Source organism: Gavia stellata, chromosome 5 (assembly GCF_030936135.1).
Source record: "Gavia stellata isolate bGavSte3 chromosome 5, bGavSte3.hap2, whole genome shotgun sequence".
In the NCBI taxonomy this organism is placed as follows: domain Eukaryota; kingdom Metazoa; phylum Chordata; class Aves; order Gaviiformes; family Gaviidae; genus Gavia; species Gavia stellata.
The window spans coordinates 29,697,266-29,721,572 of record NC_082598.1 but is presented as its reverse complement, the minus strand read 5'-3'; the positions used below and the strand labels follow the sequence as shown (position 1 = coordinate 29,721,572).

The window sequence follows — 24,307 nt, the reverse complement described above, 5'->3', positions numbered from 1 at the left end:
ATGCTCTAGGTTTTCAGTTCTCTCCTCCAATTAGAGGAACATATATATGGTTTCTTCAACATACTGTTTGTCAGCAATGTCTTCAGTTAGCTCTACTGAAGACTGCAGACTTTATGAAATAGTGCTAGTCAGCTAAACAAAAAAAATTTTGTCTGTATCGGCATTATTTTATATCAGTATGGTCTACTGAGCTCATGGTTGTTGTTATTACCGAAAACATTCTCATTATTGATTTGCGATTCATGTATGTACCTGATTTTTGAATGACAGAAGTAAGTCAGAGAATCCAAACGGCTCACCCAGCTGGGAGACAGGTGATGCTGCATTATCTGCTGCCATGGATGAACAATATTGAGTTGGTAGACTTGAAACCTTTGCCAACCATTCGTCGGCAAGATGAAGATGAAGAAGATCCTTTGAAAGACAGAGAAATAATGGTGAACAGTAGACGATGGCTACGAGGAGAAGGCTGGGGATCACCACAGGCCACAGCTATGGTTCTGAACAATCTGATGTATATGACTGCAAAGGTAAAACTCATTACTTAAGTGCTCCATCTTGTTCCAGTGGATTGTTGTGTTTAGAATGCGAGAAAATACTGTTCGGAGATACTATGTTACTAATCCATCAAGAGTTATTGTTCATATTTGTTGAATTGCTTATGTATACCCAAACTATACCATAAAGTTTTGAGGTATTACAAGAAATACGTAATATGTAATATAAATGTTACAGTAATTGTTATATATATAGTAACAGTATATTACTGTTGTTTTGCAATATAGATGTCTAGATAATACCAAGTCACCTGTATACCTGTGATCTCAGAGTGGAGTTTTGGAATTGATCTCATTGCCAGAGGCTGATAGACCCTCCTCCCTGCTGTGATAGCTACTTCCAACAGAGAAAAAGTATTGGTCACATGCAGTGCTCCTGCCAATTCTTGACATCTTTGAATCCTACTGATGAGAGATCATGTTTTAGGATACAAATCAAAAATTCTTGACAGCCTGTGGTCCATGGAATTTTATTCAGGATTGTCAGCAACTAGGAGAATGGGTCTCTGCTAAATTTAGATAGCCTTTTTTTTATTTCTATGTAAATTAATATACAAAAATAGAAGTAAATCCGCATCTAAATAAATACCTGTATACTTAATGTATAAAACTATATGTTATATATAAATAAAATATATAATATATACAAATATGTTTAGATAGGTTTTTATACATTTATAGCTATAAAAGAAAATAGTTATTTCCAGAATGTGTTTATAAAAATGAATATATGTAAAAGCTTCATTCTGGAATGTTAAAAAGGCAACAGCTTCTTACAGGATTTGTGTCTCCTTTTTCTAGAGCCTGTCCCACTTGGTCAATACAGATCACTTTCAAATACAATGTTTTCTACTGGAGTTTTCAGGAGAGATATTTATTTTGTTTTCCAGTATGGTGATGAAGTGGCTTGGTCAGAGATAGAAAATGTCTGGACTACTTTGGCAGACAGCTGGCCAAAGAATCTGAAAATAATTTTGCACTTCTTAATCAGTATTTGTGGAGTGAACAGTGAACCCAGCCTTTTGCCTTATGTGAGTATGTGATACATCTCTCCTTAGTGCTATTGATATTTTAAAAATTAGTTATTTGTCTAGCAGCAAAGATGACCGAACAAAAAATGCGAGGTAGGCTTTCTAGTATAAAAATCTCCAGCCGCTTAATAGTCTCACCCCAAATTTTATGACCACTAAATACTACGAATAAATCAAATTCAGTTCTTCTGTTTGAGTTAGTTTGGACATCTGTATCGAAATTTCAGTATCAGTTTAAGTTAAAGGGGCATTCATGGAATGGGCTTGAGAAAGGAAATAAACCAGAATGGCTATCATGCCTTAAAGATAGCTGAAGCTTCCTTAAGACAATTTACTGACTGTTGCAATTTACTCAGGGTGGTAAGTCTGAAACAGTCCACTAGCCATCTCATCAGTTACGAGTTGTCAAAATTCAGGGTATACTAGGTAGACCACAGACTTTATTTAGTGAGTAAATCATAAAAAATGGAAAAGACTTATTAAAATGTCTACCTCTGTCTTAGCATTCTTTTGTTCCTTTGTCATAAAGAGGAAACTTAAGAGTTTGATCGCTAAATTTAGATTTATTTTATTAGGAGTATATACTGAACAACTCCTTTCCATCATAAAACGCAAATCTACTGCAGCAGTTGGTCTCTGTTCATTAAGAAGAATTAAGGTAGTTCCATAAATAGTATTTTCATTAGAAAATTATTATAGGTTTTGCTAATAGTAAAAAAAAAAAAAGATATGAAGTAAACAATCAGGACCTATAGTATTATTAAGTTCTTACTAAAGGCAGCTTAAGTTCTTCACTGATTGGCGCTTAAGTTCTTCACTGATTGGCAATCATTTTCATTGCAAATCAAGAAATCTAGCTTAACGTTGCAGCCCAAAATCTTTGCGTGTACGGTTTGAACAAGGTGACAAAGTAATTCCACGAGTCAAACGCCCTGGATCATTTGCTTACCGTTCATCTTTGAGTTCTCTCAAAAGGATGGAAATAAATCATTGAGCAGTAATGACTCAAGAAAATTTCAGAAGAAAAAAATATGAACTTACTGATGTCTAGAGTAATCACTGATTAGCAGCCATCTGCTGCTGCTTAGTAATGACCAGGATTACTTTTCTGAAGAAAGATATAGTGGAGAATCCTTAATTACTATATGCTTAATAAAATACTGCTATAGTTAGGTGTTAATTCTTATCAGAGTATATAAAGGCCTTGAGCATTTTGGGAATTAAATGTTTTTTCCCATGCTATGATTTAGGATAGTTAGTCCTAAAAAGCAGACAGATAATATAGTAAAATAAAGCAGGAGGACAGTGTGATTATTCTCACATAACCAAGTATTAAAACAAAAAAAACCCTACCCCAAGCACCCTAAAAACCAATTTTATTTTTTGTCAAAGCATATGTGAGAGCATTGAAGACTAGCATGAGGAAAAATGTGATACCTGCTGGAAAAAAAATAGTGTAGAACACAACTGTCACGTATCAAAAAGAAATTATATCAGAATGCATTCGCTCCAATGTTGTCTCAGATGTTGCTAAAACCTTTGTGAGAAAATAATTTGCTTCTTAAATAACTGTCATTGAACTCAGAAGATTTAATTTCTTACTCTTGTGATATGTTTCTGATGCTTGCTGCTGTTAACAGCTGTGAAAGCAATTTTGTTTGCTTTTAGAACTAGAGTAAGTTTCAGGTATCCTCACTTGCAGTGCAGGTAGATACTGATTCTAACAACTTGCGGTATTCAAATCTCTTATTTTCCTTTTTTTTTTTTTAATCAAGTCACCGCAGTAAGAGTTTTATTTATGTACCTACTGTTTTATATACATATACTTGTTTTTGATGGCAGGTGAAGAAAGTTACTGTTTATTTGGGTAGAGATAAAACAATGCAACTACTAGAAGAGCTGGTGAATGAACTTCAGGTTACAGATCCTGTCAGTTCAGGAATCACGCATATGGATAATCCACCATATTACCGCATTACTTCCAGTTACAAAATCCCCTCTGTCACTTCAGGTGAGAATTTATTAACTTAAACTTTTATTATATCAATTATAAACATGCTATTGTCAATCAGTTGTAATACTGGAGTTCATCTCTAAATATTCAATAGGAGTACAATGTTCTGTTTCTAAAAATAAATTAAGGTACAGAGTTTGTTTTACAAGATCTGCAGATTTTAGTGTATCCAGAGTTCTTATTAAAGAACATCTGATAGGTTTACAAAGAACAGGTTTGTATATGTGTTAGCATTTGTCTATGTTCAGATCTTGCACTGTTTACCCTCACTATAGCACTTTTATGTCAATTCAGTCAAACAACTGGGAAAATGTATATAATTTTAAATCCATGTAAGTTGTTATATTTTGTGTCTGTTATAGACACAAGCTGCATCCATAGGAATTTATTCAAGAGGATTTAAGTGATCTTAGGAGAATTTATTTAGAAGTAATTAATAATTAACGATAGATAAATCACAAAAAAAAAACCCCACTGAAAATATAAAAAGTGTCTGCCTCATGCTTCAATCTAAGAACATGCTGAGAAACGTGGGGAAAAGCTGTCTGGTTTTGGTGAAGCATCTTTCAAAGTGAGCCATAAAAGACATGAATAGGAGGGTGTCTAAGCAAGTATTTGCGTTTTGTGCTGCAAAGCTGTCAATGTTATGAAGCAGCCTAGACCTATCACATAGGGATCATTTGCATCACAAGGTGGATGCATTGGCACTTGTTCATGAAAGTGTTTAGAAAGTATGAAAAAAAAAAAAAGATGTTGCTCTTAAGTGTAATTGAGAGTAGCAAAATCTGTGGGGAGGGTGCAAAATTATTTCCGATTGTAATAATGTATTCAGTGTGATGCTTGCAGGTTTCTCTTAAAATTGATACAAGCTTCATTGCAGGCTGTTACGTTTTAATCCCTAATCTGTTTGTGGTTTTAATTAACTGCATACCAAAGTCCAACTACATTTTACGGATTACTATGAGGTGTAGCATACAGGAAAGAAAGAAACAGGTCTCTAGATCCTGCTTCAAAACCAAACCTCTCTACTTAATTTACACTGAAGACTCAGAGATTCCTGGAATGGTTTCTTTTGGTTTTTTCCAGTTAATAAAATTATGGTAGCAGCTCAGAATCTTTTTTTCTAAAGAACAATTTTTTTTTCTTGCATGTGAAGGTAATTTCTATGGCTCGGTTTGTATTTGTGCCAGTTGCTGTAGTGTAAACTTGGTTAGGGCTCTTAGTATGGACAAGTAAGTAAGGGTCATCATGTAGTGCTTAAGACTGCTTTTCTTTTTTATTGCCTAATCTTTTTCTGTGTCCATAATTCACAGGTACCACTTCTAGTAGTAATACGATGGTAGCTCCCACAGATGGCAACCCTGACAGTAAACATGTAAAAGACAATATTGAAGAGAAGTAAGTATCTCCTCAAAGAGCAGTTATTAGTTGAATTACAGGAATTCCTGGTACATACTATAAATACATGCATCTGAATAATTCCAGGTATGTCTACATTGCGGGAAATATATGACACTAAGTTTTATAAGTTTTAAACAACAGAACTGGAATACTATTTGGGATTAACAGTAGCAGCCTCAATTGTAATTTGAACTCAAAAAGCTGTAGAGAAAACTGAATAAATCAAGGGACCAGTCCAGGTCAGGCTTAGTATTGCTATAGCTATATTGTTATTGATGCCTAAATTAGCTACTATTACACTGAACTGTATATGTTTACATAGAGAAAGTATATTGCAGGTGGATATGGATACATCAAGGGCAAATGATGTAGCCAATTCGCAAATTGGTTTCCTCGCTCACTAGAAATCAACAGCGCCCATGTGTTGAAAGCTAGTTTATTCTCCCTGTTGGGATATTTGGATGCCTGGTGTCTGTGGCAAGATGCCTTCCAGCTAGTTTTAAAACAGATGCCTCCTCCCCTGATTTTTGAGCTTCTTAAGAATAATCTTTTGGAGAAATTTGCCAGGCAGTGATACTGGTGTGAGGATGGTGGAAAGCAAACAGCTGACATGGACTTAGTCAGGGTGTGGACTCGGAGCTCAGCAGTAACTGACTGTGAACATACTCTCATTTTGTGTTAAATATGAGATGGCTAACTTTAAAGTGAAAACAAAGTAGGGATTCTATAATTAGCATGAGAAAAAGTGTGCACAGAAAAAAGGGTACGCGTGCTGTTACTGCAGAGTAGCTACTATGTGGTAAATTCACAAACCAGTTTATTTTGTGATGACTTGTTTGAGAGTCTTAGTAATTATATTTCCAATATACTTTCCCAGTTGGACACTTTTTTCTTCCCTAGGATAATTATGTCAATATAGTTAGATTAATAAATATATTCATAGAGACAACCCCAATACTTCAGTGAAATTGGGGGGGTGCTGTGTGAAAATAAATCACAGAAGACTATGGAATCTGAGGTGTCATTCAGAATTCAGCCTAGCAAGGCACAGACAAGTATTTGGCTGATATGGGGGCTAGAGCTGAAGAAACTTTTTAAGTAATGAAGGCAGTTTTGAAAGTCTCTGCAAGTTTTGGCATACACTGTAGGATTGTATAACACCTCCCCAGGCTATATGCTTTTTGATAAGATATACCATGTACATCTTGGACTTGCTAGGAGGAGAGAATTTTAGAAATTTATGTAGAAACGGCTTGGAAACTGTGCTTTTAGTTAGCACTCTCATTTCTCTGATTTCTTTATAGTTCACCAGATTAGCAAGGTGTAGGATCTTGGACTGGTCTGTGTGTGTGTATATATGTGTATGTCTGTTCTCGATCAAGTAAGGGATTTCATTATTTTGCTCAAGAGTGAGAAGAACTTACTTATGTATAATGGTAACAAATATTTTAATGTACTTAAATGTTAATGAAAATGATCTAACAGAAATATAACTTAGAGTGGATTATTTCCTTGAATCCCCTTAGCTAGCATTGCTACAGGAGGTGTGTCTTATACAGCTGAGGTGCTTTGGCATCATACCGATTGTCCTTGTAAGATGAAATATTTTTGCATAACAGTTTTGTTGAAATACAGTTTTACTGAGAGACCCTGATTAATTTTTGTCACAGAATGTCAGTTACTAATGCTGCTCTATTTGTTCCTATAGTTATGTACATCTAGACATCTACAGCGGGTTGAACAGTAACTTAAACCGCCAGCACCACAGACTAGAATCTCGCTACAGCAGCAGCTCTGGAGGATCATATGAAGAGGAAAAAAGTAATATTCTTATTTAAAAATACTTCTATAGATAGAAAACAAAATTTTCACAAGTGAATACTTCTGCTGAAGTTTGTGGAACGTGAGGAAGTAGGCATTACCTGTGGTTTTTGCACAAACCTATTAAAAAATACATGTTTTTTACATTCCTTAGTCTTAGTACTGCTATTGAAGTCTAGCATGCATTTGATTATGATAGAATGTGCAAGGAAGATAATACACTTTCTTTCCTTCCCTTGTCCTCTGGAATGAGTTGTGAACATCTTCCCAAATGAAGCAGTTTTACTCTATTTTCTTTGTCGGTACCAACACCAAAGGTGGATAGACGGTTAGGCAGAAGAAACAGGGGAGACATTAGCAGCAGTAAGATCAGATGAATGAGGAAAAAGATGATGGAAAAGAAGTTAAAAAAAAATAGAAAATTAGAAGTAATTGTGCTTTTAAGTGATAGCAGTCCTTGGCCTGTTTAAAAAAAAGGGTACAAAACTTTCTGAGAAGTCATAGCAAAGGAAAATATAGCAGGGAAAAAGGATCTTGTTGTGTACCTCTAATTTTCAAGCTTGTTTTGAAAATGTGTTTTGGGTTATTTTTTGTGATCTATGGTCTGTTTTTTCTGAGGTGCAGAGGTAAGGAAAGAGATAGAACTCTCTTCTGAAACGCCATATACTTTTGGAGACTTTAACAGAGGCTCATTAACTGTGGCTACTTTTGCACCAGTGCCTAAGATATAAAATCATTGTGACAATGCTAGGGAAAGCTAAGCAGGTCATGTAATCAGGCAAAAATGAGGACAGTGGTCAGACAGTAAATGCTGCGTTACGTTGGTGGGTTCTGTATACTTTGTCAGAGTATTCGTTTGACTGAAACTCTTGTTTCAGCTGACAAGCTCTTAGTTATTAAAATGACTTTGTACTTCAACCCTGCATAAGATAATCAGATAGATTTTAGTCTGACCCAGATAATTATAGCGCTCCCACAGACTATCTTCTTAGGTTTCACTCAATTTTTTATTGACAGTTGATTTTGCTACCAGTTAAGTTGTTTGGGTGTGGTACAGCATGTGATACAGTACTGCCTTTTCCTTACCTTTCTTGTGCTACTGAACAACAGGATGTAAATTTCTGTGTTTTGAGCATTGCATGTCAGTATGGAACCTAGTGTGTCCCATGCTGTATTGAAGCAACAGAGTCCATTAGGTTGTCCTTATTCACTCCTTAATGACTGATTCTGTGCAAACCATAAAGGTTAGAGTGAATTTGTGATTCATATTACCTCCTACAAGAAAGTGGAACATGATGTCCTCTACAGAGCTTGTTGTAAAGGCTGGGCATGCTGATGCAGATCTGCTAAGCTTTGGGTCGGTAACAGGTTGTTGGACCTTCTGGGCAGCCATTGTGTTTGTTACTGCTTGGATGGGTGATGTCCAATATCATAGTTGTACAAGGTCATTTTCATCTTTGTTTGCTATTTGTGATAGCAACACTAAGTTGTTATCTGCTGAAGCAGATGATAATTCACATGTTCCATCAGTAAGAAGTTTGTCACTTCCAGTCAAGAAGGTGGTAACGAGCTGATACATGTGTGAACTTCTGAAACTTCTGCAGCTAAACTTCCAAAAGGACAACTGGTAGAATCACTGAAACACTGAACTTTTGAGGCAGTCTCCTTATTTGTTTCTGGCCTTAACTGATTGTTCTGAAGTCCGAGACATCTAATTTAAAAACAGAAAAACATTTTGGATGTGTAACACAGTACACTCTCATAGCAAATAGCTGATTTGTTTCTTCCACTTTTGAAGCTTGCTTAATCAAAAACTAAATGTCTTTCTGTGCTTTCTTGACAAATTTACTGGTTTTCTGAGCAGTGGGTTTTGTCAGCTCCCTATCTGACATGAGGTTTGAAATTCAAGGAAATTATATTAAATAACTTTGCCTTTTTTTCCTTATGTGCATTGATGTTCCCTATGTGCATCCATCACTTTTATGAACCTATTCAACAAAATCTTACTGTTATGTCTGTGGCTTCTGTAGAATCATCCTTATGCTAAAAGAAGTAACCGGTTGTTTTTTTAAAATTGTGTCCAACTGCTACAGTTTATGGCTGGTTCCCCCTTCCCCTCTCCCAGATCTCAGCTTTTCAAGAATTTAAAAATATTTCTTTAGAAGACTACATTATACAGAAATGTATTACATGTATTTTTTCTGGTTTAATTATCTATTGTCTTAGGTGATTCAATGCCTCTGTATTCAAACTGGCGGTTGAAGGTGATGGAGCACAATCAAGGAGAGCCTCTACCTTTTCCACCTACTGGAGGTTGCTGGTCACCGTTGGTGGATTACTTGCCTGAAACTTCTCCTCCTGGCATGTCTCTTCACAGGTAACTGTTGTAACAATGCTGGTGGCAATTCATTACATTTCAATTTGTGTTGCACAAATGTAGTAGTTTAAAGATAGGAGGCTAAAGACAGTAGATTTAAAGATAATATATAAAGATAGTAGATTTATTTTCTGCGGTTTTACTCACAGGTCTAGCAATTTAAGATTTCTAAGCCTTTTAATTTGGAGGACTAAAGTTTCTCTGTCTTCATTGTGAGCATTCATCTTTTCCCTTAATACAACTTTGTGGATGTTTATAGACTTAAAGAGTACTGGTTAGTAGCATATTAAGCTATTCGCAGCTCTTCATAAAGTTCATACATTATGTTCTTCTAACAAATTATTTTTTGGTTTTTAGGTGCAACATAGCAGTGATCCTTTTAACTGACTTGATAGTTGACCACAGTGTGAAGGTGGAATGGGGAGGATACTTGCATCTTTTGCTTCATGCAATTTTTATAGGTAACTAAATTCTTAAAGAAATATTTCTAACTTAGGAATTGAAGCTATTTATGTAACTGTTCTTTTCCACATTTAAATTAATGTTTGCCATTGTGTTGAAATCTCATTAATTGTTAAAATTTACAATATTTTTTTAAAATTCAACTAAATATCTTTCAGCTCAATTAATAGGGATATAATTAAGAGGGCTTTGGAGTCATTTGAAGACACTTTCTGTTGGAGCCACTTTTACGTCTTTTTCCTTCTAGAAGACACAGTAAATTCAAATTTTTTCTTTCTGTTTCTCTGTGTAGTAATTTTCATACAGAGCACATCCTAAGCTGTTACTGTTATGTGAGAAACAGAAGGATGTATTAATGTTTGTTAAACGGTATGCTTTTGGATTTATATTGAAACACTGAAAAACCATCACTTATTTAGTGAATTATGTATCTATTATTTGGTAAAATATAACAGACCAGTGTGAATACTGCTATTTTTTAAATAATTGAATTCAGTGTGCCCATTGAATTTAATAAAGCTTTTCCGTTTTCCTTTTATGTTAGGTTTTGACCACTGTCACCCTGAAGTCTATGAGCATTGTAAACAACTGCTTTTGCATCTGCTGATAGTGATGGGATCTGGCAGTAATGTCCAGTCTGTTGCTTCTGTCCTACTCAGAAACAGAGAGTTCAATGAGTCCAGGGTGCTTACTGTCAAACAAACTACCCATTTAGATTATACTTTCACAGGTATGCTTTAATTTAAGTATTAAGTGTTGCTTGTTAAAATGTCATGGAAAGTTATCTTTTCTTCCAGGCATTACTAAAATTTCTGTTGTTTGTAATATTTTCCTGAGCACTTGGCGCTAAAATGTATTTTGTTTCAGCTCTGTCTAGCTGGTTAAAACGTATTCTAATTAAGTCAAAATGAAGACAGTTCACGTTACCACTTTGTGCCCAGTCATCAGAGTTGTGAGCACAATTGAATGATGAAATAATAGCGGAAAACACAGAGGGAGCTCTGCATAATACAGCAGTTTTTACGATGCACTTGAAAATAAAAAACAAGAAGATACACCTCTCACTTGTTTATAGCAACTTTGAATTTCTGACTTTTGTCAGTTGTAATTGTGTTGTTTAATAAGCTATCAGAATACTCTTTTGCGATATTACTGTTTAATGTTCACCTTAACGTTACAATATTGTAGTTATACAGGAAATTACATATTTTATATGTATATATTTATGAAAGTAATATTTTGATGGTGTGAGCCTGTTGTAGCTTTTAAAGAAATGTGAAATAGTTGAAATCTAGTTGAATAGTTGAATTTTATTGAAACCTAGTATTTCATATTATTTCAGTAGGTGGCAGCATATTGCTATACAATCTGTTCATTCCATTTTGTTCACATCAGAAGTGGTTTTGTCACTAACTGAAAATATTTGTCTGTTTTCTGAATGTTTTATTCATGCCCATGAGGAATTAAAAAGTGGGCATAGTGGAGGAATTCTTTTGTGTAAACCTATTCACAGAACTATGTGGTGACCTATACAAACCATTCCATTTCTAATCTTTGCAGTTTTGAGTAAAACTGTGTAAATGTGACACAGTATTTTGTGATTATTGAAATAAAAATGTCTGATGGAAACTAGAATGAGATCAGCATCAAACATTTCCAGCTGGGAATTAAGATAAGGTGATTACAGGTTCGCATGCCTAGCACAAGGTCAGACAAGCTGATGTTCAGTTTTATTTGAACGAGCTAATAATCCAGCTCTGTAGAGTGAAAATTTGTGGTAGATGTCAGTAAGTCTCAAACTTATGTACAGTTGTTACAGTAAAAGATTCATGACTCTCTTTTCCTTGCAGGTTTACTTTCTCCTAGCACCTTGTAGGTAGATGTAGGTGTAATGTGAGGAGTTATCACAGTTGTATTTTATTGCCACATAATTTTTTACATGGAGAGAAAAATCTTACAGCAGCCAAATTAAGTTAACTTTAGAGAAACTGTGCAGCCAGAGAGGCTCTACTTAAAATTGATTCACTAGTTAATACTTAGTGTGCACTGGTTTAAAATGCTGTCAGTTACACTGGGACTGAGCTTAAAAAAGATTTTCTGCATATTATTAGGAGGTAGTTTATATCATTTGTCTCAACTTACTAAGATGAGATGCCTCAGAGACCAATGAAGTTATTTCACTGTATTACCAATACAAAATCAAGCATAATATAGTGGTTTTAAAAAGGTATCTAGCAGTTCCTTATTAAGGGTCCAGTCATGTAAAGACTTTGCATATGTCAGACTTGTTGATTTCCTTGAAATTATTGCATCCATGAAATTATTCTCATTACATTTGCTAAATTATTGATTTTTAGAGGGCTATTTTTTCTTTTTATATATTTAATATTAACAGTCAACAGCTCATAATAATCTTGTTTTTATTTCAGCAGGTGTTCATGATTTTATACCTGATTACCAGCCCTCCCCAATGACAGACTCAGGGCTTAGTTCAAGTTCTACCTCTTCTAGCATCAGTTTAGGAAATACAAGTGCTGCCATTTCTCATCTGCACACCACAATCCTCAATGAGGTTGACATTTCAGTAGAGCAGGATGAAAAAGTGAAAACTCTCATAGAATTTATTACCTCAAGGTAAGATTTCAATTTTCATTTTGTCAAGACATGTTTTTTGTGGAAATAGGGCAAAACCCTTACTATTTAGCGTCTTTTTGTCTAATTTTGTCTCTGTTTTATCACCAATAAGAGACAGTTTAATCCTGAAGTGTTTTTATGTGATATAGCTTAGGAACAACTCTATCTTTCCAACAATTTCAGAGAATTTTGCCTCTGCTTTCATGTCCTGAGTGTTTAAAGGTCTTTTGCCATGTTCTGCACAGGTCTGTTATCTTTGCTTGCCACACAGTTTATTATAGAGTTCCCTTTTCCATCTAAAGGATTCCTATACTGACGGATTAGGGCTGGAGTATATAAAGACGTTTAGGGAGCCACACAATTTGTGTGGAGTTTACAGATTGCCTAATAGTAGAGAGCTGGCTATTCAGAAAATATGAATTAGTGGCAAAAAACATCTGTAAAACAAGCAACACTTGTGCAGTTGGTGTGATAGTTTATATAAAGCTTTCAAGATTGGGTAAATCTGAAATCCCACTTGTTTCTCAAAGCTTTTGATTAATTATGCCAACAAGAAGAAACCCTTTACATCAGCCTAAATTTAGAATAGTGGGGTGTATTGCTCTGAAAAAAATGGGAAGAAAGGAGGTTGTTTTAAGAAGTGTCTAATGGTGTTAGTTGTACTGGTTCTTTGTTAGATAACTAAATATTATCTAACAGAGAACATATCTTCCTAAACTTGTGCTGTTATTTCAGTTGGGTCTGATATTGCTTTTCACCTTGTCTTAACTTCTTGCATATTGTTGTACATTATTGGACAGTTGTCAAACTTCTTTCCAATTTGTGTCTGCAGTTCTAAATGGTTTCTTTTATGCAGTAGGTAGTAGATTCTTTTGCAGTTAACCTTAAGTTTAAATTAACATTTAAGTAATATTGATGACAAAGGCTATGTTTTATATTCTGCTATGTTTACTCTATTTTTATATTTTTAGGAAAAGAGGGCCACTTTGGAATCATGAAGATGTTTCGGCCAAGAACCCTAATATAAAGAGTGCTGAACAGTTAACTGTGTTTTTAAAGCATGTGGTCTCTATATTTAAACAGTCTAGCTCAGGTATGTTAGAAAACAGTCGATGTGTGATAGATGTGTGACAGAATGTTCAAAATGAATTTTTTTTAATGCTTGTAAGTTTAGAGATAATCTAGAAAATCACTCTAGGTGACCACTTACTACTTATAAATAATAGATTTTTCTTGTGCATAGCACACTTCAGTTCATGTTTCTGTTACAACAGATTTAAATATAATCTTTTAGGAATTAGATAAAATATCTTATTAATTTATTGTGGACACTTACTATTCAAATCATAAATGTTTTATTCTCTGCAAGTTTCTCCAGTGTTAAGTATTATGGAATACAAGTTCATATGCCTGGGAAGATTTTTGAGAGTAATACGGCTTGAAAAAAATGTAGAAGATTATAGTATTTTAAAGTTAGGAATTACTTTGGTAACTTACTCTTTATTAAATTCAAGTGGGTTTGGTTTTTATAAAGCATTGTGTTGCTTGAGTATTTATTTGCTTTTGTAGGAGGATTTCAATTGGAACACCGTCTCAGTGAAGTTGCTTTGCAAACTGCGCTTTCGTGCTCCTCTCGGCATTATGCTGGGAGATCCTTTCAGATTTTCAGGGCTCTGAAGCAGCCTCTTACTGCATCTACACTTTCTGATGTTCTCTCCAGACTAGTAGAAACTGTTGGAGATGCAGGAGAAGAAGCTCAGGTATTTGAAATTTTCCCCCCAGTTTATTAGAAAGCTAAGTTTGCCTAAATGACATACTTACATTATTATTTTAATGACAGTAAAATTTAAAAGCATTTTTGATTCAGTTGCTTTTTATTTTTAAATAAAGATATTTCAAATATCAAAACAGTTTTAATCGTGACACTTCCTGAATTTTCACCTAATGAAATGATGAAAAGATGAGCTGTTGCACATTCTCTTCTACAGCAGTAGGAACTTTCAGAGAGTTTGATACATCTGTTTCCTGAAAACACCTTCTCTTTCATAGAGAATCCTGAGATCAGCCATATAAAAAATAATTTAGGTTTTCTTTTATTAAGAACTTAACTTGATAAAGTGTTAACAACCATCCAACTTAGTGTCATTGTACATCTAAAGAAGTAGATGTAATCTTTTAACATTGCAAAATGAGAGTCTAAATGACTCCATCCTTAAGTCCGTCCTTAAAATAATGCAAACCAGAATGAATTTTGTGAATATTTAAAAATAAATTGAAGTTCTTTCCTGTCGTGAATCTATACTGCTAATTTGACCTGTCTCATCAGGGTTGTGTTCTAATTGAAGCATGAAATAATAATTTAGTTACTGATACTGATTTTATATTTTTATATCACTACTCAGTAGATTTTCTGTGATCTTCCCTGTGCGTATTGCATAATTTATAATGACCTGTGGCTTTCCCCAGGGTTTTGTCATAGAACTGCTGCTGACCTTAGAGTCTGCTATTGATACGTTGGCTGAAACCATGAAGCATTATGATCTGCTTTCTGCCCTTTCTCAGTAAGTTCTTTTATTAGTCAAGCTACATTACACATTTTTATACATTTGAATTATTAAAGATCTGTATTACAAAGGTAATGAAATAATTTCTTGTTGTCTTTGCAGAATAGTTGTATCCTAATAGCAAAATTGCTTGCTATTTTATGTTTTTATCATTCCGCCTCAAGCAAAATTCAGAAGAATCTAGATTTTTCTGAAAAGAAATCTCTGCTAACTTTCCAACTTACCCTCTTGGGTCCAATTTTTAAAAAAGAAAAGGGTGTTCAAGGTGTTCCTCAATTCTGAAATGTTGTCAATTCTTCTGAAATTTCTCAAAAATCAAGGCTCTGAGTGCATTTAGAACTTTTTTTTTTAATCAGGCCCTACTGACCTTGATTAATAGTGTAATTTTTTTGGGGTCTTATTTTTTCCCCGTATGTATAATGAAGGTAATGGCACCGATCTTTAAAATATAATTTTGGATAATTTAAGGTTCACAGATGAAAACTCCTGTACTGCAATAAATACATTTATTCCAGTGTTAATACAGAAGAACTTTCTCCAGTTACAGCAAATGCTACTGTCTTAGGCCTCAGATTTGTTGTCCGTATATGAGAGAAGTGTAATTGAACAGTCTGAGTCATTTGTGTGTCTCATTACAGTCTGAGCGGTTAGCTCAATGACTTTTTGTCAAACTGAAAAACATCCCTAAATGTACAGACATCTTTATTTGTTTGACTTCATGGCAAAGTTTTTGAAAATGTTGAGATTTCTAGGAATATCTTCAATTTCTCAGTATCAGAACTGGAAGGTGTTGGTTTTTCTAGGTCAGATACTTCAGATAAATATAAGGTAATAAGTAAATAATTTCATTTATTAATTCATTCATTTCTCTACCTTTATCACATCTGTAAGTAAGTTGGAATGCTAGATCTTCATTTGCAGATAATCTTTTACATGCTATAGGCTAATTTTCCTGATTTTATTCAATTGTTACATAATTATTTTGCTATTCTGGGATTGTAACAAATACATTTGGTAGCAGACATAATGGGATGCTACAGTCTTGTCCTTATGCTGTAAGGATATTTTAGTAATATATGAAAATACAGAATTTCTATATATTATAATTCTCTTCCAATGATGAAGCGGAGTATTCACTGTGTGTATATATGTGATTACTGTCAAATCTTTTTTCTTTCTTCCCTTTTTCTAAACTGTATGTTACTGAAGTATTTTGCATAGAATAACATGTAATCTTGATTCTTATTTTAGAGCCTCATATCATGATTCTGTAATGGGAAACAAGTATGCAGCTAATAGGAAAAGCACTGGACAGATAAATCTAAGCACAAGTCCCATTAATAGTGGCAGTTGTTTGGGATACTACAGTAATACAAGGAGTAATTCTTTGAGACTGAATTTAATCAGTGAGCGGAGAGGCGACCGTCGACGGAGCAACACACTGGATATAATGGATGGAAGGATAAATCATGGTGGAAGTTTGGCAAGGACTAGAAGCCTTTCCTCCCTGAGAGAGGGAGGGATGTATGATGTGCAGCCCACTACTGACCCTGTCAACTTGATGGCCACCATATTTTGGATTGCGGCTTCGTTGCTAGAGTCAGATTATGAGTATGAATACCTTTTGGCTCTCAAGCTACTCAACAAGCTTCTAATTCACTTGCCTCTGGATAAATCAGAGAGTCGGGAAAAGATAGAAAAGGTGCAGAATAAACTGAAATGGAATAACTTTCCTGGCCTTCAGCAGCTTTTCCTAAAAGGCTTTACTTCAGCATCCACACAAGAAATGACAGTTCATCTCCTCAGTAAACTCATCACAATTTCCAGGCATGCTTTAGTGGATCCTTCTCAGTTAGCAGGTATCTTCAGTAACTGTATATGTAATGAAAATTTACTTTTTCATCAAATTAAGTGTAATCAAAATCAGTAGTGATTATGCATTTGCCTTTAAAAAACACCCTTCAGTTAAATGCTTTTTGCAGTTGTCAATACTGCAGTGCTAGATAGTGGGAATACATTACAGACTATGATTATCTGCCAAGAAATACTGCACAAAAACTTTGTATATTGACTATTAACTTTAAACTTACTTGCAAGTTTTAAGAGCGCATGTATTAGCTTTCATGATACTGTGCTAAGTAGCTCAATTAGTACTTTTTCAAACATTTGCACATTTTTGAAACAATGTGACTATACTGCCTAAAGCTGTTCAGTTTCATGATAGTTTTGCTTAATTGGACCGGTGATGATTTTATTTTCATCTTATGCATATTTATACCTATACACAGACACATTTATATAACTTCTAAATACACAAACACTTAGGTACATGTGTGCATATAAAATTTATATATCTGTATGAACGTATGTGTATCATGCTTTCAGGTTTATTAAATACCAGAAAGCTGTTACATGCTCACATAACTCCACATCAAATTAAGTCATATTAAAATCATTAAGTCTCACATAACTGTGTTTGTGTATGTGTTCAGGATTTCCTCTAAACATCTTGTGCCTACTTCCTCATCTGATCCAACATTTTGATAACCCAACTCAGTTCTGTAAAGAAACAGCGGACAGGATAGCAAAGGTATGTACAATGATGCTTGGGGAGTATCCAGGAGTTTATTACCTGCATTGCTGTATTTTTCTGCTCACTTTTGCAGTACTTTCACGTGATTCTAATAGTCCCATAGAAATAACTATAAAATGTTGTATCTTAAAGATGTGATCCAGTCCTGATTTATATAGTTGGTCCTCATATCAACCCCTGAGTTTCCTTTTGTCAATGAAAAAACACATTTTGCTTATTCTATAAACTTTAGATGTAAAGAACAAATTTACTTATTAATGATATCAGTTACTTTTTCTTACTTGTCTGATTTTGCAGCTTGTAATTTTAAATATAAACTTAATCAATTTTTAAGCACACTTTCTAATTTACTTAGGGTAAGGAGGTGATCCTTACCTTTTGGACTGGTAGGTAGAGAAGAAAAGGTACTATGTTCTTTCTGTTACTTGTACACAGTGATTAACCTTGGAATATTTCTGAACTGTAGTGTCCGTTAAAGCAGTACATGGTACACACCAACAGTCTCCAGCCAGGCTGGTGGTACGCTGCCCTGACAGCCTGCATTTTAAGGAAGAATGTGGAAAGGGGAATAAGAAAGTGCTGTCTATCGTAGGAGATGTAGTCATAGCCCTCTGGCTTCCCAAACTGTGATAATGTAAATCACTTAACTGTGTGCAGGCCACCTGGAAGGACTACATGCCTGATGCAAATCCAAAAATTACTGTTGTCCCTTAAATACATGCACTACTAGCTAGGGGAGCTAGTTAAAGTACATTTGATATGAGTAGCAGATAAACTTGGAGCATGGGTGCCACAGTACCGCTATTGCAGGTACTACTGCCAAGCCCTTGTAGCTCTGATAAATGTAAAGCTGGTAGGCAAGGGCTGGTCTAGGCTTAAAAGAAAAAGGAAAGACAGGTCAAGGCTTATGAATGCCTATTGAGTGCAGTTGCCCATTCAGGAACATGGAGCTAAATTTTTGTTATTTACACCTGATGCATTTATTTATTTATTTGAAAAAGCAACTCAAGCCTCTTAACTAATTCTCTCTACTAGTTTTTTAGTGAATTGCCAGGCTCCAAAATTCAACAGAAACTGTAGATGTTGCTTGTACGACTAGTTTGATTTCAGTTATTGGAAAATAGAGTGAAATCTGGGAAGACTTCATAATGATTTGTGAATGCTTAGCTTAAAAATTTGTCATTTCTAATACAATTAAATAGGCTTTTTGCTTTTCAGGTTTGTGCAGAGGAGAAATCACCAACTCTTGCCAATCTGGCTCATATGATGAGTTTATATAGTACACACAGCTATTCCAGAGACTGTTCTAACTGGATTAATGTGGTGTGTAGATACTTGCATGACTCTTTCTCAGATGCCACATTTAACCTTGTAACTTATCTTGCAGAGGTAAGTTTTCAATAAAAGTGTATCTCATGTTGACAATCTGTGATCAACATTATATTTACTCATTGCCAATTTTTTGTGATTCTGAATATTGGGGGGAAGAAAGCACATCTTCCATAATGGGAGAATAATAATAAAATGTTCTAGGATATAGAAAAGGGATGACTGCTACCATTTTGGAGTGCAACAATTTAAATGTGCGTTGAAATACTAATCCCTCTAATAAAATATCCCTTTTTATGATAGTAGTGTTTTGTAATAGATATTTATATTCTGCTCTACATGAATAAAATGTGCACACTGTCTTGGCTTTAGCAAAATATACTTGGTGCAAATTTTAAGAGATGGTTTTTAGCCATATATGCATTTAAAGGTGGCCTTATCACAACCTAAAAACTAATTTCAAAGTTCAATTTGCAAGTATTGCACAGTATATAATCAAAGATCATTTAAATTATAGAATTCAGTATATGGTTCTGCCAGCCATTCATACAGGAAAACTGTTACTACCTTTGAAAAAGTACCTCGTGTGAAAAGTTTGGTAGAGCTTGTCCTTGAAGTATATCACTTCAAATTGATGAAGATTTTTTTTTTTTAAATATTATTATCCTTTTCATGAATGAATTTATACGTACTTATTTTGTTTGTAAGCTTGTGTATACTAGCCTTCTCTAAGGTGTAGGTGTAACTTTTTTCATGCAGCTTTGAGATTTTGAGTTTGTATGAATGCTTTTATTTAGTGAGAAGTATTTTATTATTAGGTGTTTTAGATCTGTGCTAACATGTCAAAATTCAGGGAACAATCTGATTTAGGCTGGAGAACATTGTTCTGTTGCATTACATTATTTTTTTATGCTAAAATAAAATTTCGAAAAACATGAAGTGGTACACTTAAGTTTCTTGAAAGGAAAAATAAATATGTATGGAAGTTAACTGTATTTTAATGTTTGTTTTCACTTTTTGCTACCATTAAAGGCCCTAAATAAATTCTGTATTTTTTTAAACTTTTTTTTTAGCTGTTAGAGAAAGGGTTATCGAGTATGCAACAGTCATTACTGCAGCTCATTTACAGTCTTCTGAGTCATATTGACCTATCCACAGCACCAGTGAAGCAGTTTAATTTGGAAATCATAAAAGTTATTGGTAAATATGTTCAGGTAGGTACTCTGAAAAACTATAAAAGCCTTTCTACTTACCATAAAAGTGGTAGTGAGATTACACTTCGATTTTTTTTTTTTGAGAATGAATTTATTTCAGTTAAAAAAAAAGAGTTGTTCAAAGTCAGATTCCATAGTATTCTATTTTTTGTTCTATGCACTTAATTCATTATATGCTTATATATTTGTCCAATTTGATTTACGTCTTGTGGGAAAAGTTACCTGGATGAATATGCTTCTAGTTATGGATGTGGGCAACTCTGCATAGGTAGTTATAGCAGATGATCCTTGAACTATTAAAATATAAGGAAAAGTTTACTGCTAAATACTGTGCAAATGTTTTATTTAAGTGTATATGTTTTCAAAAGGAAGTTTTACAGTCAAATGCATGTTTAAATCACTTTCACTAATGTATCTGTGAGGAACATTAAGGTGCATCTTAATGAATTCAAGTGCATTTTTTATTAAAGAAAGTCCCCAAAAGATGAACAATAGTGTTTTGCCCTAGGTAATTTGATCCTTTGTACTTGGAACACAATTTACTGAAAATCTATTTTGCGAAAGAAGGTCTAGCATCTTGCTTGAAGATTTTTATGAAAAGGCCTGGAGCGTAAAACCATTTCAGTGTACAACATTCTCTTCTTCCCCCGCCTCCCTCCCCCCCCCCCTTTTCTTTTTCATGAATTCCATTACAGCCAAATGTATTTCAGTCAAATGGTTTAATCATAATTAACCAGGAAAAGTAGTGTTCCTGGATGTTTTGTTATTGATGGATATGTACTTTAGATATTGTGCTCCTGTCAGAGTGCATTAGGCAACATGGAATGATTAGCATAACTATAGTTTTCATGGCCTGACGGCTGCTTGCTTCAATTCTAACCTTTCTCTGAGCCTTCTATGCAAGCCCACACTACCATGGAATGTAATCTTAATTGGAAGATGTTAGCTATCAAAATAATGGTACTCGCAAAAAATATGCCAGAGAAGCCTATATATTTTTGATACAGTAAAACATGTTACGATAGATGACAAAAGAAGAGATCATAAATGAACATGCCTTGTTTAAATGTGGTGCTACTAAGCTGATTTTTTTTTTGTCCTCTGCAATCGCAATGCATCTTAATAAATGTAAGTTGCTACAGGATGCTTCAAGTTTGAGACTACTTTTTTATTTTTATAATGGATAGAAATTCAGGAGTTTGTTGAAGGCTCTCATTACATAGACAGAAGCATATACTACTTAGAGCATTGAAAGTGGTGTTTATTTTTTTAATACAATTAAAAAAATATTTTAACAAACATGGCATCCTAATTAAAAACAAACAAACGAAAAAACAACCAGACATCCTGCAGATTTCAAAAACTGGAAGATTTAAGTTTCAGGTAGAATCGTAACATTTTCAGGAGTATAAATCTTACCCCTCCCAAGGTGCTGCTTTTGGTCTCTTCTGTGATCCAGTCCACAATCTCTGTAGTTGAAACTGCTGAATTATTTACATTACCTTAATCACCTTTTTAAGGAAAGTGCACTTAACTCAGGCTTTGCCTGTTATGTTCTCATACTTTTGCCCTGGCTTTTTTAAGCACTCCATCGGTTTGATACTATATAAAAACCTTGTAAATGTTTTTGCCTTTTTTTTTTTTTTAAGATCTTCGAAATGCATGAGGAAATATAAAGCACAAAATATTTTTTCTGTTTCAAATTTGGTGTACTCTGCCCATAAGTGTAAAATAATGAAAGATGCCGGAGGTGAAAGTTGTTTTGCTTTTAAATGCTATCAATTTTTATCTTCACTGGCATGAAGGGCAGATACTTCAGACAATGGTAAAAACCATAGTGTAAACACAGGGAGTGAGGGACGTGGTACAGGACCTGGTGTGGCTGGCACTGTGACCTGGAGCTAGTGAACCTGACTGGACCTGACAGCCCGCTGTGGGATGACCTGGTGCCTTGCTGCTGCCTTCCTGGCATTTCAAGGTCCAAAGCTGCTCACCTGTGCTTGCACTTTGCAGCCGCGTGTAGAAGATTAGAGCTTTTGGTTTTGGGAATCTTCAAATGAATCAGTGCAAAATCCTACTGTACATTAAAAATTACTGTCTTGTTTGAAGTGATTGTTTTGTGATTTTTGCATGTTCTCTTTAGAGTCCATATTGGAAGGAAGCCCTTAATATTTTGAAACTGGTGGTGTCTCGATCAGCAAGCCTTGTTGTACCTAATGATATTCCAAAGTCTTATGGAGGTGACATAGGTTCTCCTGAAATATCTTTCACAAAAATTTTTAACAATGTCTCCAAGGAGCTACCAGGGAAGACCTTAGATTTTCATTTTGATATATCAGAGGTAATTATGATATTTAAATTACAATGCAATAATTACTTTCTGTTGCAAACTCAGATTTGTTTTCTGTTAGCCTTCTGCATTTATACATTTTAAAATAAGTATCATTTTCAAGAATGGCAGATGTTGAAGTTTTACATACATATAATTAGAGTCATACTGAAAGATAAACTTTGAATTCTTTTATGTTGTGTTTTTGCCTTTTTCCCCCTTTGAATGTCTGGAGAGTTAATTACTAAATGTCAATAGGATTATTCTCAAAGATACTTCAGCTGTGTCAGAGAGCAGGCTAATGCAGCTGGCTGCTGCTTGCAGCTGAAAATTCCAGGCTTTCATCAAATGAAGGGTTGTGCATTCAAGGACTGAGAGGATTAAAACCCTGTATTGCAGTTTTGGCATGACTTTGGAAGGGAGAGAAAATTTAGAGGAGGGAGTAGGATACAGAATATAGAAACCTCAGTGTGAGGTGGACACAACTGGAGAAAAACCCTCCTGTAGTTAAAACCAACACCCCCTACCCCCAATTACGGTTCATTAGAACTGAAAATTATGTATTAATACAGCTGATACTCATTCCATGTCTGAAAAGGGGAGCATAGCCAAATGACTGCAGTGTAATATAGGGATGTGAAAATTGTAGAAATTTTAGAAGTAATCAAAACTAAGGGCTGCTGGTTGAAGCTGACCCTAGACAATAACTGGAGATATAGACGTCTTAAGAGCATTACTTAAATTGGTAAGTTAATTCCTTACTGGTAATTTCAGTGCATGCAGATAACTGAGAGACAAGAATTCCCCCAGAGTTCACTGGAGTAGCATTTGCTGTCAAAAGGGCTGAATTTGATCTTTGGTTTTCAGAATTGTGTGTGTTAGTGCAGTTGCTGGTCTGTGAAAACAATTTGTTCATGTCTGTGAATGATTCCATAGAGAAGCTTTGCATCTTTTAAACTTAGAAGACAGTTGTTTTTAAAGCATGTTTAAAAAATATAACTGGATCATCAGCATAAAACTTGCATAATTCAAAAAACCACAAGTCAGCAGAATGGCAGTCTGCTGCATAGAGTAGAAGTGTTCAGCTTTGTATTTGCCAGTGTACCCATGCTCAGTGGATTAGGCATGGGCTTCATACAGTGCTTACAAACAAACAAACAGACAAACCCTCCTACATTTTATATAATACTAAGTTCTGAAATCAAATGTGTAGTCTTTATTAATATGCATGTGAATTTTAAGAAAGTATTTATTGTCTTTGATAGACACCAATTATTGGGAATAAGTATGGTGATCAACACAGTGCAGCTGGTAGAAATGGGAAGCCAAAAGTCATCGCTGTCACCCGGAGCACTTCTTCCACTTCATCGGGCTCCAATTCAAATGCATTAGTTCCTGTCAGCTGGAAGAGACCACAACTATCTCAGGTACGTTGTGTCTCAAGCACATTATAAATATATTAATTGCTGTTTATGAATGTATAAAAAAAATTGTTGAAATGTAATTTGACATCTATATTGTGTCTTAGGAAAACAATAAATAATTAGCATAAACTAAAAGCTAATACTGGTGAAAAGAAAAAATGGTAAGAATCTTTTCAGAGATGTCAGCATGCGAGATGACTAGTTAAAAATGCAGACTTTTTACATTTTTACCTGGACCTCCAGCAGATGCCTTGCTATGTGATTTTCTTTGGTATATTTTTCAGAGAAGAACGAGGGAGAAGCTAATGAACGTGCTTTCTTTGTGTGGTCCAGAATCAGGTCTTCCCAAGAATCCTTCAGTAAGTGGTGATGGTGGTTTGTTTTGGTTTTTAAATTCCAGTAGTGCTGGAATGCTATTGCGTTTTCAGGTATTGTGAAGTTATGAAGAGTGGGTTTTGACAAACTCATTTTGGTTCAGTCATTCACAAATCCAATCAAAGAATTAAAAAGAGATGGACTCATAAGTAATGAATTACTATTATTCCTCAAGAAGTCCA

General features: G+C 34.7%; 1 protein-coding gene across 1 annotated transcript in view; it reads left to right on the top strand.

The window, feature by feature from the left end:
• FRYL (FRY like transcription coactivator) overlaps positions 1 to 24,307 on the top strand; it is a 161,541-nt gene that overhangs the window by 107,863 nt on the left and 29,371 nt on the right. The window contains exons 32-50 of the mRNA XM_059818101.1: positions 271 to 530; positions 1,448 to 1,588; positions 3,431 to 3,599; positions 4,916 to 5,000; positions 6,712 to 6,824; positions 9,051 to 9,201; positions 9,559 to 9,662; positions 10,208 to 10,393; positions 12,093 to 12,297; positions 13,269 to 13,390; positions 13,867 to 14,057; positions 14,764 to 14,858; positions 16,113 to 16,720; positions 17,354 to 17,451; positions 18,673 to 18,843; positions 19,857 to 19,997; positions 22,141 to 22,338; positions 23,592 to 23,753; positions 24,035 to 24,109. Coding sequence (XP_059674084.1) covers positions 271 to 530; positions 1,448 to 1,588; positions 3,431 to 3,599; positions 4,916 to 5,000; positions 6,712 to 6,824; positions 9,051 to 9,201; positions 9,559 to 9,662; positions 10,208 to 10,393; positions 12,093 to 12,297; positions 13,269 to 13,390; positions 13,867 to 14,057; positions 14,764 to 14,858; positions 16,113 to 16,720; positions 17,354 to 17,451; positions 18,673 to 18,843; positions 19,857 to 19,997; positions 22,141 to 22,338; positions 23,592 to 23,753; positions 24,035 to 24,109 — 3,275 coding nt within the window. The remainder of the gene's footprint in view (positions 1 to 270; positions 531 to 1,447; positions 1,589 to 3,430; positions 3,600 to 4,915; positions 5,001 to 6,711; positions 6,825 to 9,050; positions 9,202 to 9,558; positions 9,663 to 10,207; positions 10,394 to 12,092; positions 12,298 to 13,268; positions 13,391 to 13,866; positions 14,058 to 14,763; positions 14,859 to 16,112; positions 16,721 to 17,353; positions 17,452 to 18,672; positions 18,844 to 19,856; positions 19,998 to 22,140; positions 22,339 to 23,591; positions 23,754 to 24,034; positions 24,110 to 24,307) is intronic.